This window comes from Colossoma macropomum, unplaced genomic scaffold, assembly GCF_904425465.1.
Source record: "Colossoma macropomum unplaced genomic scaffold, Colossoma_macropomum, whole genome shotgun sequence".
Classification (NCBI taxonomy): domain Eukaryota; kingdom Metazoa; phylum Chordata; class Actinopteri; order Characiformes; family Serrasalmidae; genus Colossoma; species Colossoma macropomum.
The window spans coordinates 16,105,875-16,124,777 of record NW_023494791.1 but is presented as its reverse complement, the minus strand read 5'-3'; the positions used below and the strand labels follow the sequence as shown (position 1 = coordinate 16,124,777).

The 18,903-nt window shown below is 38.6% G+C and overlaps 1 protein-coding gene across 1 annotated transcript in view; it reads right to left on the bottom strand.

Annotated features, from left to right (window-relative positions):
* The window catches only part of pcdh15a (protocadherin-related 15a), a 227,642-nt gene that overhangs the window by 172,185 nt on the left and 36,554 nt on the right, over positions 1 to 18,903 (bottom strand). Inside the window, exons 3-4 of the mRNA XM_036574114.1 lie at positions 6,103 to 6,117; positions 5,456 to 5,521 (exon numbers count right to left, since the gene is read on the bottom strand). Coding sequence (XP_036430007.1) covers positions 5,456 to 5,521; positions 6,103 to 6,117 — 81 coding nt within the window. The remainder of the gene's footprint in view (positions 1 to 5,455; positions 5,522 to 6,102; positions 6,118 to 18,903) is intronic.

Below are 18,903 nucleotides of genomic sequence, written 5' to 3'. Positions count from 1 at the left end.
TAAAATCAACATCCAGGAAATATCCTATTCATCATAGAGGATTAAATTAAAGGGTAAAGCAGTTGTCTTTCAAAGAGCACTTTGTTAAACAGAAAGGGTAAAATATGTCCCCTTTAGTACAAACCACACTATTTCAGGTTGCCATAAATTAGGTTATGCCCCAGAAACATTTACAATGCACTTTAATATGATAAACAAACATACTAGTCTGGTCTTCATCATGCTTTTCCTCTGCATGGTCCTAGTGCCATTTTAGACAGTTTTTAGACAGGTACTTGCCGAGAGCAATTTTTCATGACGTTTTCAACAGACCTTGCTTTCAGAAAATGGTGGCTGAGATCTGACATTTCAAAAAGCAGTGGGGGTAGAATCAGACATTTCAAAAAGTGGTATGGACATGTCCTCAATGTAAATGGCATCCATAGGTTTCCACTACTGTGGTCTCCTAAAGTCATTTTGAGACAACTAATGTTTTGGTTATGGTGCTGAAAAGCAACAGGCTCAGGATGCAAGTGCCTCATTTAGATTTTAGACCTTTTGTTTGCTCTCTACAGTATAAAATAATTTATGCAAATACACGTTCTTTCACAGTTTTGATGCCTTCTCCAATAATGTTTTGATATTTGACTTCTATTCCAAAAATAATAAAAATAAAAAAGAAATAAGAAGCAAACTCTTTTTTATGAGTAGATGCTGTATGCCCAAATGTTCAACAGAAAACAAACTTATGCACATTTTAATAAAAAAAAAGTAACATGTTTTTAAACAAAGCAACACAAACAAAAACAAATGGCCACTGCAATTGTTATGGCACATTTTATATTTTGTGTTTTATTTATTTACAGTATCTTAAACTAAGCAAATGAATTGAAATTGTGCAGTAAATGTATTATATATTATATAATTATTATATAATATTCACACAGTTAGCATAGACAGAGACTGCACATTTTGAACTAAATAGCTAATCATATGTCTCGTGCTGAATTCTTAACATTGGAACTGTCAGCTTCTCCAAGTGTTTGTAATCACAAATTCAAACAAATCCTCAAAATAATTGCAAGGGGTTGAAATTTTGTCCTATCACTGCATTATTTACACATTAAATGCATAAATCCTTTAAGTGCTTTCACAGTTACAGGTTGTAGAAATATCTTAGGCTCACAACAATCACACACAGTTGTATTTCAATCTCCTGCCAAACAAAGTGCCAATCTTGCTCCAATTATTGCACAAAGCTGCTGCAAAATAAACTATTTCAGTCTGCAACAATCACAAAAAAAGTGCTCACAAGATCCTGGTGGGAGGGCACTGTGAAATACATTCTGAGAAAAAGTCACCCAGGTAGCAAGCCAGAATTTGTGCTTTAGATCAACAATAACTCCTGTGTAAGGAATAGAGAGAATGAAGCTCCAGCATGTTTATCTCAACAATCTAGCAAACAGGAGCACAACCCACAATACAGCATACAACAATCAGCAATTACAACACAAATACAAGCTTCAACTACTTAGTTGTCATCCATGTTTTTAGCTAACCAAAAACACTCCAGAAAAGCAAGCTGATGCAGCAGAAACACTTTCAACTGAAATCAAAAGATTTCTTAAGCTTGACAAAGGTGAGGGCTATAGCATGTGTTGCATTTGTGTTGCATTCATGTTGACTATGCATCCTGAAACCAAAGCCAACCAATACAGTATCTGAGAGTCTATATACTCCATACAATATACTCCATGCAAATACACATACACACAACCCAGCTCTCAAGGACGTGATACGTGATAAGTACAAATTTCAATAGCAACAACAAAAACTAACATGTTGACAGCTGAAGAGTGTGTGCTGCTCTAAATCTGCATAAGTGGAAAAAAGACTGAATGGAAGGTGGTGTGTGTGGCTAATGAACTGCTCCCAAAGGAAGGACAGAGAGATTATAGTCTTTAGCGTCTCTTGGTGCAACACTCAGAATGCACCTTGCTCTTGTATTTGAATTATGAAGTGCATTATAACACGTTTTAGAGTGCAATGATGTGTGAAATCAAGCTTGCATGGCTCAAAGTGTTTGTGTTTGCACATCTGCGTGTGGTAGGCTGATGAAGAGAGTAGTAAACCCATATTTAACCCCTTGACCCTACCACTTAGCCCTTAGCCCTCTGTTTTGCACGTTCACATCTAGGAGTAGGGTATCCCTATTTTTGTAGAGATAGAGGCGTAGGGCGAAGTGTTTGGGTTACATGGCCCTCCAAACGGAGGTTTCTTAGAGGAACACTCCAAATGGTGTATTATGAGATAAAACAGAAAAAACGGCAAGATGGCCGCACAAGCAACCAAAGAAATTATTGACTGCTGATGCTCATAAGAGACCACCCACTAGATTATGTATAGTAAAACCCTTGACAAGAAGAATAAAAAATGTTTGCAAAAATGAGAAGATACATCCAGTTCCTCATGATGTCCCAGCGAGAAAGGTTTCACACTCTCAACAATTAAGATATGTATGACATCAGCAAACCAAATGAACACAGCTGCATTGAAGGATGGTTTACTCTTGTACCAGCATTCAATCAGATTACCAGTCATTAATTTTATCAGATTCATTCCACTCATTCTCTCAGCGGAAATCTACTGGATCCAGACGCCTTCACAGAAAACTGCTGAAACTAGGCTGCATACACACACAGTCACAAACACACACAAAAGAAGGGAGTGCAGAAAAGGACAGAGGGCCACAAAGTGAAGTAAAAGAGAAAAAGAGCACCATGATGTTCCTAAAAGCCCTGTAGCTGTTTTCCTCTAAAGCTGGAGCATGCCACAAATAACAAACTCATTATGGAAACAAACAACCATCCAGCCTGAGCAAATCCCATTACACTCAATAAAGCGGCCTGCTAATACCTGCCCCGGACCACATCTCCCAGCATGCATGTGCACACTGCTGCTAATGCCTTTCAGTGCCAGCAGACAGGTGTTGCTTCAACTCTGCTACCCACTGGGGCCAAAAAGCCTCGGAGAACAGGACCACGCGAGAGAAAAGGAAAGAGGGGTGGAGAAGAGAAAAAAGGTGTGCAGAAAGGATTAAAAAAAAATCTTTGCATGCAGTCACCAGCACCTGTCACATACAGAAGCAGACAGTGTTGTCAAACGCATGGCTGGGCACTGGAGCTGGGAGGGAGTCCTGGCAGGCGTTATCATTGTAGTGTGCAGTCTAGCATTGTGTTAATGGGCCCCAGCGTGCTGCCACCACAACAAAACACCATCTGTGGCCTCAGCCGGCGCTCCCCAACGCACGCACCCGGCGGACACTCACACACACTGCCAATCATCACATACGCACAGGACCCCGGTGAGACACTCAACAGGTAGTTCCGTTCTCTGATTATGATCCCCCCAACACTGATGGCTGATAGAGGAGCGAGGTTCGGGACTTCAGAGGCAACTGTTACAGCGACTCTGCCAAAATCTGCACATTTATCTGATTTAACTGCACACTGTTGTGCATAAATTCAACAGAACCTCTGTCTAAACAGTAGGGCTGTCTCTGTCAATTATATCAGTAAACAAGTAATTTATTGATAATATTGACGATAAATCAAGCAGTCAGAGTTTTAAAAAAACTAACAATAGAACAAAACACATAGGCCTGTCATAATTATTACACAATGACCTGATCGCAATTATATGAGCTGACTGGAATTATATTTATTATCGTTCCACCATGTGTTTACATCACAACAAACAGTACATGAATTGGGAGCATTTTCATTCACTGGGCTGAAAGCATCCAAATAAAAGAAAGCAGAAAATGTATTTACTGGAAGACGTTAGAGGGCCTCAGCGAGTAATGTTTCTTTGAGTTTGGTCTTTGTCTTCCATCAGTTGAAAGCTACGAACCATGAACAGTTACAGCAATAATTAAAATGTTCCAATCAACTGGAACTGTGACAAACTTGCCTGTATGAGGACCCATGTATATTTTGCCCCGACTCACAGTAAGGGGGATGGGAAGAGAGGCAAAAAATCAGCGGAGTTACGGAAAAAAATTACAGAAAAAAGTAGCATCTTGGGGTCACTGAGTCTCAAAAACTACCATTAGATACCACCTTCATGCCAACACATTATTTGAAGGCATGCCAGGAAAAAGCCTTTCCTGTCATCTTACCACAAATGTAAGTGTCTGGGGTTTGCTAAACGCTACTGAAACTTTGACTGGCAACATGTTTTATGGTCAGATGAAAAAAAATTGAGCTTTTTGGCAAAAAAAACACTTAAGGTGGGTTTGGCATAAAAAGAAGGATGACTACACTGAAAAGAACCTGATGCTCACTGTTAAGCATGGTGGAGGGTTGGTGATGTTGTGGGGCTGTTTTTCCTCCAAAAGCGCTGGGAACCACGTTAGAGTACATGGCGTCTTGGACCCCATGAAATACCAGGACATTTTAAATCAAAATTGCCTCTGACAAAAAACTAAAAATGGGTCGTCCCTGGATCTTTCAGCAGGACAATGATCGTATACATACATCCAAATCAACACAAAAATGGCTTACTAAACACAAAAACCGAGCTTCTGCCATGGCTATATCAGTCCCCTGATCTAAACCTCATAGAAATCCTGTGGGGTAAGCTAAAGAGGAGAGTGCACAAGAGAGGACCTGGATCTGGATCTGTAAAGAGGAATGGTCTCCAATTCCCTGCTTTGTATTTTCCAACCTTATAAGATGTTATAAGAGAACTAAGTGCTGTTTTATTGGTAAAGGGAGGTTGTACGACATATTAAGTGCAGGGGTGCCAATAATTGTGGCACATGTGATTTTGTTAAAAATAATTATTACTTGATGAGGGTTTTTTTTGCCCAGAATAAATTTACTTCAATTAAACGGTGGATTTATCTCATGCTAATAACTGTTGTTATATATATATGTATACGGTCCCCTCAACAATTATTAGCACCCCTGATAAAGATAAGAAAAAAAGCATGATAAAAAATTCACCTTTTGGTGAATTAGCTTAGCCTTACACTGAAAAATGAGAAAAATCCAACCTTTAATTGACATATATATAGCATATGTCCATCCATCAAGCTCTGTGTAATACAGAATAACATTATTTTTCTTGAAAATGTGCACTAATTACAGACAGTTCATTGGCAGAGTAAATTCTAATTTATTATTTTCTTTTAATCAAGTTTAATCAAGTAATTGTGACTGCCCTTCGAAACAGCAATAAACAAAGTTTATTTCAACCGCAGCCAGACATGCAAGTAATTAAATTAAAATCAATTTCATATCTTTGCAAGCAATTTAATTCCATTACACACTCATGGCATGACGTCTAAAGATAACCAATTAATCACTTTCCTCACAACAAGCCAAGCCCTACAGTAGAATCCTTCAGCAGGATTTAGGGGTAATGATGGGTTGCATATACTGGTAGATTGCAGAAAGTGGAGGTTACGTACCATTTGGACTCTCCTCATCAATGGTGACGATGGTGGCAGGAGGGCCTGTTCGATACAACTTACACTCTGTGTGAAAAACAAAGGGACAAACTCAGAGTGAGAAATGAAATCACGTTCATCTAGATATCCAATTTAATACATTTTTTACAAATGACTTACAAATGGGCATCAACTTGAATGGATGATTATAGCATAAGTGATCTCTGAGAATGAACATGGTTGAATGATATTGATAAACAAAATGGCTATGCTGTCACATATTACAATTGTAATATGACACAAGTTCACTATTTTGTTTTTGTTGTTGTTAATTTGTCTTTTTAATGCCTTATTTTTGTGTTTCCTGCTTTAACACATCCCATGAGAATGGATGAGAGCTGTCTGCTTGAGAAGGCTATGAGCCACAGGCTTTTGTTACTTTAGGTTAGATGAAAGCCATTACTCTAAGCTGTTGACATTTGGAGCTTATTCTCATTTGCACACTGCAGTTTTTAGCTTTAAAGAAGTGTGCTTTACTGGACTACAAGTGGATGACATAGAAATCAAGAGAAGCAGAAGGGTCCTGCGCACTGAGACAGAAGGAGGAGGCCCTACAGTAGCAGAGAACAGAAAAAAGGAGGTGATGAGGAGAAAGAGTAGCCCCTTACCCTCATACTGCCAGTCTGTGTCAGAGACAGGGTTAGTGTCAGCAGCAGAGAGAAGAGAAAAGAGGAAAAGACAAGAATGAAAAGCACAGCACAAGGAAGAAAGGTTTGGATTAAAACAGATTTATAAAGAAGAGCAGGTCGTGAAGGAGACATAGAGAAAAACACATAACATAAAGTTAGAGTCTGTGATAGGGGTCCCAATTATTAATTAAAAAATAATCATCAATTAAAATTCACCCTTTGAATAAACTCCAATGGATAATTGACCATTTTCATCATGATAAACTTCATATCTTAAATTCTCCAACTGATATCTCTTACAGCTATAATTTATATGCATTTCTGTGCCAAACATACAGCACTGTGGAAAAGTCAGAAAGCACTTTTTATTTATTTAATATTTAGTCAAAACAGCAAATAAGTACTAGTTATTCATTTCTCAGGAGATATTTCTGAGATCACATGCAGGATAATACGCTTGCATAAAAAAACAGGAGTTTCCAAAACAAAGTACAACCAAGCAACACCTGCTAGATCCTCAAACTGTCCCCATCAGATAAACGATACTTAAACCTTTCATCTTTGAGAGAGAAGAAAATTCAGCTCCACATTTGCTTCAGATCTGAAGAATTCCGCAGGTGTTTCTGTCCATCCCTCCACTGAGAGAAGACAACTCAAATGACTCAAATTTCTTTGAAAAACTGATGGCTTTGGTGTAAATTTTGGCTGTTTTTTCCGGTTGCTGAAAAATGAATAACTTGTATTTAATGGCCATTTACTTTGTGATAAAGAATTTTGGCATCTTTGAAAGGCTCTGTGTGGTTCATTGTCATTCAAAAAGTCAATTTTTAATTGTTCAGTGTTCTTTTATAACTTATTACTCTATTGTTTTTCAAAATAATCGGTAAATTATTCGATTACTAATATCATCTATAGTGCCGACGCAAATTCAAATACATTTGTATAGGAGATTTTTAAGAGAGGAGTGTGATGTAACCTGAAAGAGAGGAGTCATTTTATCTCACTTAGAAGTGGACAGTGATACTGCACTGACCACACACACAAATGCACACACACCCCAATTAACACTGCATGTCCACTGTCTAAGAGTCAACCAGAGAAGAGTCACCTTACAGTATGAGTCATTGTGAGGGCAGGAGACACCAGAGGAGTCATAAACACACGCACTCACACACACGCACTCACACACACACACACACACACACATACACACACACTCACACACACACACACATGCACGCACACACACAAACAAAAGATAAGGTTTCTTTCTCTGCACAACTCGCAACTAAACACCTGTTGCCAAGTGAGAAGGAGTGGATCCTTTTCTCATTAAATATGGAAGATCACAATGGCATCACCTCAGCACACAGCCAGAACTTATGTCACAGCCGGGCACAGCTCCTTCACTCCTCTACATGCTCTCATCTGCACGCATTTACCAGAACTGTTCACTCCCACCTACAAATCAACTCACCTCCTTTGATTGAATGTCAAGACATGAATTCATCATATTCAGAAGTTTCCAGACTGTGAACTATTCTGCCATAGTCATATCTCACGCCACCTCACTTCACTGAGACTGCTTTTAGATCTTTATTGTGAACATGCATGCTTCTTGAGGAAATGCCAGCGCATGTTGAACTGTTTATACCTTGAACTCTTGAAGAAAATGAGTGCAAAGATGTCTGTCCTCTGACAAACATAATAAACATAATAAATCATACTGAGTCCGCTGCCAAGCCTTTAATTAACTTTATATCTCTGAACAGCCTTCACTACATTATATCTATTCTGATGTTTGCTAAATATTTACAAGCAGCAGCAGCCAAAGAGAACATTTTCTCTGACACAGTCATGTCCTTAAAAGAGAGAGAGAAAGAGAGAGAGAGGGAGAGAGAGAGAGAGAGGAAGAGAGGGTCTGTTGTGTTTGGTGAACAAATTGTGAGAATTTAAAAAAAACATATATAAATAAAATGAAGTAAATAACTATATATATAGTGCTGCTGTCATCTTCAAAATGGTAACTTTACAGGAGAAGGAAAAAAGAAAAAACATACTTTACTTTTGATGTAAGTCAATGGAACCAGACTTTTTCCAAGTAATTTTGGGCCGTTTGTCCCTCATGAAAATGACATACAATTTAAAGGGCAACAGACATTTTCAAATTATGTCAAAAACTGAAAAACGACAAAAATGGAGATACAACAGCATGCTGCTAGCAGTAGCAGAGAACAGAGGAGACAGTTAGCCTAATGCTAGTGCTAGCACTCCCAGACAGGTTTATCCCCTCTGACAATGAACTACTGTACTGGGGCCAGCAACCCATTAGTCTGCCACTGATGAACCACCAACTCAAACTAAGCTGCATTCATCCCTGGAACGCTGATTCTCAGTGAAATGCTATGAACAATTCAAACAGCTAGAGCACAGCAAAGCTAAGGATGCACAGCGTACTGCAAAGCTGCTTCCCGGAGGTCTTGCATACAGGGTTAGTGTTCATTAAAGAAGGATTTAGCGAGTGTGAGTATTTTAAACAGGCTTCTTCAACAAAACACAAGGAGAGCAAACAGCATCATTTACTGTTTGCCAAGCTCGAGGCTTACAGAGCTATGAGCTGCACAGCTGTGGGACGACGATACATTGACTGAATGGATGCTACGTAGAGAAACATGTGATATAGGGGTCGTTGTTATGGTGTATGCACAGCAGTTGGCCTCAGGTCAAGTTTTCAAAAGTACTCTTTGCACAGGATTACTTTTCATGGACTGCACATGCCAGCATCTGTAAAGATTATGCAGGTTTTCACCTTCTATAAAATTAACTGTGGAAATAATCACAGATTATCTCAATCCTGAATTGGCATGTTGGAAAACATTCAGATGTAGGCTGTGGGAAAGAAGGTTTTATTATTTTTTTTTTAGTGGGGAAGCATTTACTACATTTTATGTGGCAGATTTTGACGGTTGGCTGTAAAGTCCATAGATAATTACAATGTTAAAGACCCACTGTGTTCATTAACCCCTTAAAATCACAGGCTTATTACACACTAAGGCTTTTTATTTAGTAACCACAAGGACTTCAAAGCAAACGGACTGAGCTATTCTTTGTTATAGCAATGTGTAATAAACATTGGGCCTGGCCTTGTAAGGGGATAAAGCTAGCTAGGTAAAATGAGAGAAATTATGATAACTGTTAGAAGATGTTTTCTACTTGAACAGATGAAGCTACATATTATGCACATTTTATCATGAAACTTTTTTGGTGAAACTGGAAACCATAAAGCGACAATACAGTAATTCATGCAGAGATCTCTTATCCTGTGCAATTCAAACATAAACAGATTTATGATTCTATCGTAACTTTACACAATACTGTCCAAAAACCACGTAGCAAAGTTCCCAGTCCTGGTCCTGGAGTCCCCCCTGCTCTGCACACTTTGTTGTTTTCCCTGTTCCCAACAAACCTGATCCAAGTAATTGGCTCTTCCTGAGTTAAAGTGGGTGTGTTGGATCAGAAAACACACTAAAGGTACTACAGGACCAAGGCTGGGAACTTGCAATCTCTGCAATAACCAAGGTTTTGCTTGTAAAATCACTATATAACAGATAACATAGAATACATTTAAACAAGCATTACAGCAGTAAAGTTTAACAAAAAGTTTTTGCTGAGATGTTGTGAGCTGATACGAAGAACACAGGTTTGGTTTTGGACTCTAATCCACCACCAGCACACCTGTTTTAATTTAATGAAGTACTGATTTGGCAAACCAGGTATTCGATGAAACTACAGTTAATACTGGGCTGCTATGATATACTATGTAACCATTGTTAAACCATTGTTAAAGTTTCAAACCACACTGTTCACTCTCTAGTCCATACATGAAAATAAGCTGCTAAAACAAGCCACCTGAAAAATTGTCATTTAAAAGAAATTTAAGGAAAATAAAAGAATAAAATAATTAATGTTTATGGCACATAAAACCACACAAATAAAGTGGGTATCAGGGAAAGACATAAAATACCAGTATAATGTAGGATAGGGGCACTGACATACATAAAATCACTATTTAGCTTATTAATATTTGCATTTATTCTAATATTGGTGTTTTTTCTTTAGCAAATAAAGACTTACTGCCCAGTTGAATAGCTTTTAAAATATAATACTGTATATCTGGAAAAGGTATCCTATACGCAGAGTATATAAGCATGCTTTAGTGAGGTATTAAGAATTTTGGCATGACTTTTTGAATCATATTGTTGTACTATGTGGTTTGATTCACTTAGTATCTCGAAGTTTTATGTCTACCAAGAATCAGCTTGTTTACTGTGGCTCATTTGCATAGAGCAAAAGCTGAGAGGTAGTTTCTTCTTTGATTTGTGCATCTAGCTTTTAGGTTTTTAGCACATGTTTAAATTATTGCAGAGCTGCTGTTTCATAAGCATGGATGAATTATTCACTGATAGGCTGTCCATGCCTACACAATCTTGCTGGGGCCCACCCAAAAAGTAGTTTTTATCTGTGCCACTGATGAATGAACTAATTATAGCGCCTTTTTTGGCTTATTTTAAGGTACATGTAAGCTTAGCTGAAATGAAGAACTCTGCTGACTTGGTCTAACTTTGTACACATACAAAGAACTTTTCTCCAAAAAGATCCAAGAGTTCAAAGCTCTAACCTACTTCTGCGGCAATTACAGCACATGCCAAAGAGCAGTGCAACTCTGTGTGCTTCCAGAGAGACAAATCCATCAGAGCAAGTAGGGCACACACCAAACATCAAGGCTAATCGTCTGTAAGATATGTTTACTTTTGAAGCTGTGAAAATGCAAGTACAACCCAACGAACTTAGTAGCTGATTTTAAAGGGCAATGCCTTAAAGGAAGCGCTCAGCTGGCCATGCTTTTAAGAGTCGGGGGACGGTGCGGGTGTGTATTAGAGAGGAGTTGTAAGCGATGTCAAAAGAGTGTGGGAGAGGAAAAGGAGCTGGATGAAGGAGGAAAAGAAAAATGGCATGCGGCACACGGATAACGGACCCCCGCTGTGAACAGACAGAGAGAGTAGACTCAGACACACACATTGCCATGGCTGCTCACACACACATGCACACGCTGGCAGACAGACTCAGCACTGCAAAAGAACAAAGAGAAAGACTGTGATCACAAAAGCAGACCAAAACATGAATGCACACTCAGTCTCTCTCATTCACTTCATGTAGCAAAGTCCAGACATATGAACTAGCTGAAAGAGAACACAGTCACTCAAGAGAGTAATGCTGCATGATGTAATGGTGCCTCATGTGCTTCACTAAAATGAGCACAAATCCTAATCCATGAGCATGTAGGACACACACAGCACAGGGTGTGTGCAGGTACACAGGGGGGCATTTTAGGTTGGAGGTGCTGAAATTTTCAAGTGGCATATATGTAACATATCGCTGCTGTTGGAACAAAATGACAACTTTACAGGAGAAGGAAAAAACATACTTTACTTTTAATGTAAGTGAATGGAACCAGACTTTTCTCCAAGTCATTTTTGGCTGTTTCCTTTGGTCCATTCATCATAAAATTTACATACAATGTAAAGAACAGCAAACATTTTTAAATTACCCCAAAAACCAAATAATGGAGATACAAGGTTTTGTTCCGACATGAGCAATATGCTGTGACGTCATGCAAAAATGATTTACCAGATTTTTCCTTTTTTCACATTTTTTGGTAATTTATAGGGCTGGATCTAATAATTTGAATACACATTGTATGGTTTATGTTGGTTTTCATTTCCTTACATCAAACTTTTGTTAATCTTTTACATCCTAACAGAATTCTAGACTAGCACTGTCTTAAATAAAACAACATTTTAACATAAAAGCAGGAGAAATGGCAATCATTTAACAATGAACATCGTATTAAAAAGCATGTCATCGTGCATCAATTCTGTAGTCGGCATTATGCCCACATTAGCAACTCTGGGGCTAAGCTGGATATCTCCCTTAGAATATCACTGATCTTCTGAATTACGAGGTCGTTAAGGAGCTAAAATATGAATATTGCTACATTCATGCTTATAGCAAGCTACCACTCTGGAATGGTGTCGCATGAAAGTAAGTTTCACTTTAAAACATCAATACAAATAAATAATAACCAGCTCCTCCTGATGTATTCTACTACTGCCAAAGCAACCTAACTAACATAACTGACAAAGCTTGCTGACTTTTTTGGGGTATTTTTGTGAACGCAGTCTCATGAGGTCAAGCAGCACAGCAGTACAGCAGTATTAGCATTCAGTGGAAAATATATGTAGGATGAAACGTATTAAGTTTAGAACCATTTTGTTAACCACATGGCCTGATAGCTGCAATTTCCATAAATCCCATTTATGTTTTGCCACAGAGAAATCCAGCTTACACTCAGAGTTTCTAATATAGGCATAACACCAACTACAGAAGGCTGTACGAATTCAATGATACACATTAATTTATTTGTCTGTAGTTTTGACTGCTGCCAACTGATGATGACATTCAGGTGAAGAAGCTGAGTGCGTCCTCAGTAAGACGTTTACCCGCCACTGAGAGAGAGAGACAGACAGAGATAGCAGGCTAGCTAATCAGCTTAGCTGATTCTCTAAAGATGTGAAAGGCCATAAATCTATGCAGGTTTAGTATAAAACACTGACATAACTGGACTGAGCTGTCAGTCCTGAATGAGATTTATGTTCACATATTGAAGTTTTTACTTACGAAGGAATTCAACGTAGACCAATAAGTTAGCAATGCAATATGCTTGGCTATTGATTCAGTAAACCAGCTAAACTGGCTATAACCGACTAATTGTTAAACAAGGATTTTAAAAGATTTATCTCTTAAACTTACTTCTGTATCATTGCTACTATTGAGGTATAAAAGAATCCAATCAGCCTCATCTGTTTATTTATACGACAAAGTTACAGCAGCATTACACACGAGTCAGACAAAAAAACACTAGTAATAATTCAAAATGACAAAGGAGTTTCTCAAATTATGTCATATGTCTTTATGTATTAATGTCACATGGACAGACTCAAAAAGAAGGTTTGGGTCAATACTTTTGTCTCAAATGCAAAATCAACATTACACTGATGAAGATATAATAATTCACATACATCATCAGAAGAAACGTCCTGAACCAAATTTTGCCTGAGTTCTCTTTCAATACTCTTTCAACTCACTCACAATTGTCAGATTCATCCACTCGCAGGGGTCCGAAGTACAACTGAAGATGCAAAATGTTTCTCCACATGTTGCATGCAATTACTCATTTCCACCAGAGAGGTCTCCAAATCCCCAAATGTTACACAGTGCTGATTTAAATGTACGATTAATTATGAACAGTAAATATTGTGATTTTTAAGGGCGTTTTCAAGAATGCGTACTTGAGTACTCATTTAGAAGAAACAACAAGCATTCAAAGCCTGTAAAATGCTGTTCGGGCCAGCCCTGATAGTTTACTTTAAATGAAATGGGCCATAACATGATTTAATGTAAAGAGAGAGAACAATACATAACTGACATCAAACTGCATCAAATCTCTGATGCACATCCTGCTTACTTTGCTCGCTCTCCTTTTGGACAACCTTTATGCAAATAAGCTGAGAGATCAGACTCTTGGTATGAGGTGCGGAAGCCTCTTCAGTACTTGAATCTCAGGTTGTGAGATTCCAGCCTAATAGGAGCACTCATAGGTCTCAATTTATCTTAAAGTTCAGTCCTTTTTTTATTATATTTGTACCTTTTGTAGTTAAACAATCCCGAAATATAGGTGTGCTGCAGCCCCCTCAGTACCCTAACGTCTGCATTCCTGGGTGTGCGCATCTCAGAAAAGCCTTTCTCAGACACACACACACAAATCTCCATGATCTAACAGTTGTCACAAGGTGGGATTTTGGGGTAGCCACAAAGTGGTAAAGTTTGTACATAGCACACACATACACACACCAACACGCTCACACGCCCACCACTGCAAAGCAGCTTATGGTTTGATCCACTTATCTGGGAGTCCAGAGCAAATCCTGAAAAGCTAAAAGCTAAAGGTTGAGGGTTGGAATTAGGAGGGATAGAGGGACAGAGGATCCAAAATCAACCCTAAAGCCTGAAACAATTCTCTCTTTGTGCAATCAAGAGAAAAAAGCAATGCATGCTATATTGTAGTGGAGACAGGTCCAGGGCCAGCTAGCATGGAGCGATTAAAGGGATTTCACAGCAAGTCAGTCAACTCCAAAAACTACAGCAAAGGCTACAAATGAGAATGTGCTCAGAACTGAAAAATGGGAGGAAAAGGAAGAGTGAGACAAACAAAAGGGAACAAAGAACATACTGCGGAAAATTATCTCTTGACAAGTGAAATCATCTTAAAGCTAGTTGATCTATCTAATATTTATCATTTTGAGATTGATGTAATGCAGCAAAGAAAGCCTCAGATCAAATGGAGGTACGCCTGGTCACCCCTGTACACACTGGGTTTGTCCTGATCCCCTATGTGGATAAAAAGTCATTCTGGTGGCATCAAAAGTTGATGCAACCCAATGAAATTTTCACAAAAGCTTCCTGTTGTTCCAAGCACAGCTTGCTATACTCTTACAAATAATGATTCTTCGCTGCATCTGGTTCAAGGAAATTTTTTTAATTGGTAAAACAATCATATTATGTGGAGGTCCTTTAAACTTTTGGTTTTTCCTTAGGGAACAAAAAGTAGTTCTCTTCTGGCATCATTCCAAAAACTCTTTCTAACATCTTATTTATTAAGTATAAGTATTTTGTTATGCTGTTAAGAAGTTTGTGATGTGGGACTGTCCTCAACTGAGTGGATTATGGTCGGACTGTGACAGGCCCTGCTGGACCAGCAGCATGTTGTTTGTTCATGTGTGTGAGCGAAAGAGAGAGATTTCCAGCACTGCTCAGGGGAAAAAAGCAGAACATCACTGAATCATCACTGAAAAAAATCTGTTTCTTTATCTCTACAGTTTTTTACAATGAAATTCTCCTCGTAAAACATTGATTAGCCTTGAAAACAGATGTATTCTCTTGGACATAAAAGAGTAGATTTCACACCAGGCTCAGCTGTTTGGCCATAATGACATGTCATGAGTGGATCAATCTGTGGCAAGACACCATCAGTGACAAGAAACAGCTACATCTGCAGCAAGGGCTTGGACCAGGGGTTGGTAACTCAAAATGTTCAGAAGAGCCATTTTGTCCTTTCAATAAAAATCAAACTACCTTGGGAGCCACAACATTTTATGTCCATTTTACCATCTTGGCTGTAAATATGTCTCAGTATGAGTTAATGTGCTAGTACAGGCTAAAAATATATTCTAAACGAAAATGCAGACTTACTTTGCTCTGCTTCAAGCCTTAGCTCAGATATAGCTGCCTTTTTTGCATCTCTGGCAGGAAACTTTTCCTCAAAGCAAGACCAGTTTCTTGTAAAATGTCTCTCAGTGTTTGATTTTTTATGAGGCTTTAGTCAGCTTCTCATTCGCCAGCTTCTTGTTCTAATTTTCCTGTTCCACCTTAAATGGAACCCGAGGCACCAGAATGTAACTGCTGCGCCATTTAATAAGAAGCTGGCAAACGATAAGCTGAGTACATGTCTTAAATCTTTCTCTTTGCCTTTTCTTTAGCTACTAACTAGGCAAGACTGTTGTCATGGCTATGGTGGCCAGCAGGGTTAAAGGTTGGCGAATTAGCAGTTATATTAACTTCAACGTTTAAGACAGTTTATTCTTAAAACTGTGTTAGAACAAAGGAGGTTTGTTTTATTTTTACCTAAAAATTGAATTCTGCTGTAGAGCCGCAACAGGGCAGGAAAAGAGCCGCCAAACCCTGGCTTAGACACCGAAGCACACTCAATACATTCGCCCACAAATGTGCTCTTCTGTAGCAATTGTTGCAAGGTTGGGAAAGCTTGACAGTATGTTAGCAAAATTCATATTCAACTTAATCAGTAGTGCAGTAAAGTCCAATTGTTTATGTCTAAAGTTGTCTAAAGTTTAAAATGCTGAGTTTCCAGGTTCAAATTTGACACTATCAAACTGTATGTTCTGCTATTCACAGCTAGGTAGGTTGAAAACAATGACAAAATTGCCACCATACTTGTTGTGTAAGCAAGTTAGCTTAATCAAGTAATCTATGTTCAGTCTGTCCTAATCATGCAAGCTTTCACATGCATACAAAAAAAACGCAATAAATGCAATAATATTACCAAAATTGCAATATTTTGTCAAAACTTAGCTACATTTTCTTATTATATTGAATGAGATTCATGCCAATGTGCTCTAAAGCAAGGTGCACTGCAGGTGAAGCATGGCTAAGTCAATTCCAAAAGGACACTGCACAAGACGCAACAACCTTGCTTCAGTAAGTCTGACCTCTTCTAAAGGAGGAGAGCACCTCATCCTAATAAATGGAAACAATCCATTTCCATCCAGTAGGTGACTGCAAGGACAGAGGCACCTCTTTCTGTTGTCTCTGATTTGCATATGTTTCTCTCCTTTGCACTGATAATCTAGCAGTCCAATCAAAGAGTGCCAGCCCCCGAAGCAGCCCAACTTCAATTACTATTATCTCCCATTTCTCACGAGCACAACAATAATTATTAGTGCACAGACGCACTCGGATTTGCTTGGGTGGGGTCGAGGAGATTTCTGCATCAGAAAATAAGGAGGCTTGTTTTTGATTAGTTAGCCTCTGTAGTTCTACAGATATCACCTAATCATCTGCAGCTAGTACAAAAAGGTCTGTCTGAACCAATGCTTACTGATCGCAGCCTATTAAAATAATGGAGGACAGACTGTAATGTTCTGTAAAAGAACAGTAAACAACAAGACCTCCATCTCCATCATGAACGCACATGATCAAGAGTCCTCTTTGTGAGTCAGGAGAACGAGTGGGTGTCTGGGGGCTAAAAGCAGAGTGAGTGCATGTGTGTGTGTGTGTGTGTGCGAGGTTGCATCAGCTGAAGTAGATGAAAGTTGACTTAGGGTGACAAGAAAAGAGGATCATCATGACTCCACAGCAACAAGCAAACAAACTCGCACACAAACAATCCACACCCGGGCTGCATGCCGTCAGAATAAAACTGCCCTATTCATCCTACGTGTGCGCACGACTGCACATCTGTCGCATATATTTACAAACATTAATTCCAAAAAAGTTGGGACAGTTGGTGAAATGCAAATAAAAACAAAAAGCAGTGATTTGTAAATCTACTTTGACCTGTATTTAAATGAAAGAGTACAATGACAATATATGTTTTACCTTATCATCTTCATATGCTCATTCTGAAACTGATGATTGCAACATTCCAAAAAATTGAGAGAGGGCAATTTAAGACAAGGAACATTATAAAATGAAAACATATTAAACAGAGATGGAGATGTAATTATACCTGGGTGTAAAAAGAGCATCCAGGAAAGGCCTAGTCCAGGGGTCGGCAACATAGGGCTCTTTTACTGCCCTGTTGCAGCAGAACTAGATTTTTAGATAAAAATAAATTCTCCTTTGCAGTAAAATAAAGCTCTGCTGATCATTCTAACACAGTTTTAACAACAAACTGTCTTAAACCTTGGAGTTATATGTGTAACTGTTGATTCGCCAACCTTTAACCCTGAAGGTTACTGCACAGACCGCTGGTCACCACAGCAACAACAACAATCTCACCTAGTTAACAGCTAACGAAATGGCATAGAGAAAGATTTTTAGACGAAGATTGATAATTTAGAGACGAATGGATTTATTTGCATTTATGATCACTCAACCTGGTTTCCTGATATGTTTAACCTGCAACAAAAAAACTGTCAAAAAGCTGCAAAGCTGTAGTCAGCTTCTCTTTTGCGAGCTTCTCATCCGAATTCACCCGTTCCAGGGCATTTAAGGTGGAATGTGAAAATTCGAACAAGAAGAGAATGAGAAGCTGACATCAGCCTCGTAAAAAATCGATGTTGAGAGACATTTTACAAGAAACTGTTTTACTTTTGAGGAAAAGTTTCCTACCAGAGATGTGGGAAAATCAGCTAAATCTGAGCTAAAGCTTAAAAAGTAAAGTCTGCATTTTTGTTTATATTACATTTCTTGCCTGTACTATTACTATTAATGTACCATTAGCACATACTGAGACATATCTACTGGCAAGATGGTAAAATGCACATAAAATGTTGTGGCTCCCAAGGTGGTTTAACTTTTATTGAAATGACAAAATGGCTTTTCTTAACATTTGGGTTGCCGACCCCTGGCCTAGTCCTTTATGAGCAAGCATCGCCAAAGATGTACATAAAGAACAACAAGCAATTGCAAAGATTTGAGGTAATGTACCATTGCATAATATTATCAAAGGTTTCAGAGATTATAGAGAAACTGGTGCATAACAGGCAAAGCTAAAAAAAAACCACAACAGAATGCCCATGCCCTTCGATCCTTCCAATGACACCGCATTAAAAAAACAGTATGCTTTTGTTAGGATATCATCACAAGGCCTCAGAAATACCTTGACAACTGTCGGTAATAACACTGTTCATCACTGCATCCAGAAATCCAAGTGCAAATGCTCGGGCTTATCTGAAACTGAAGCACAGCGCAAAGGTGTATTGTGGTCTCACAAGTTTGTTAGTGAAAGAATGGATGTCATGTTCTCCAGGACAAAAAGGAAAACCATTTGGACCTTTACCAGCATAATGTTTAAATTAGAGAGTACGCATGCTAGGCTGGCCTGTCTGCAGTGGAGACCTGTCTCTCACTAAAAACCTGCCG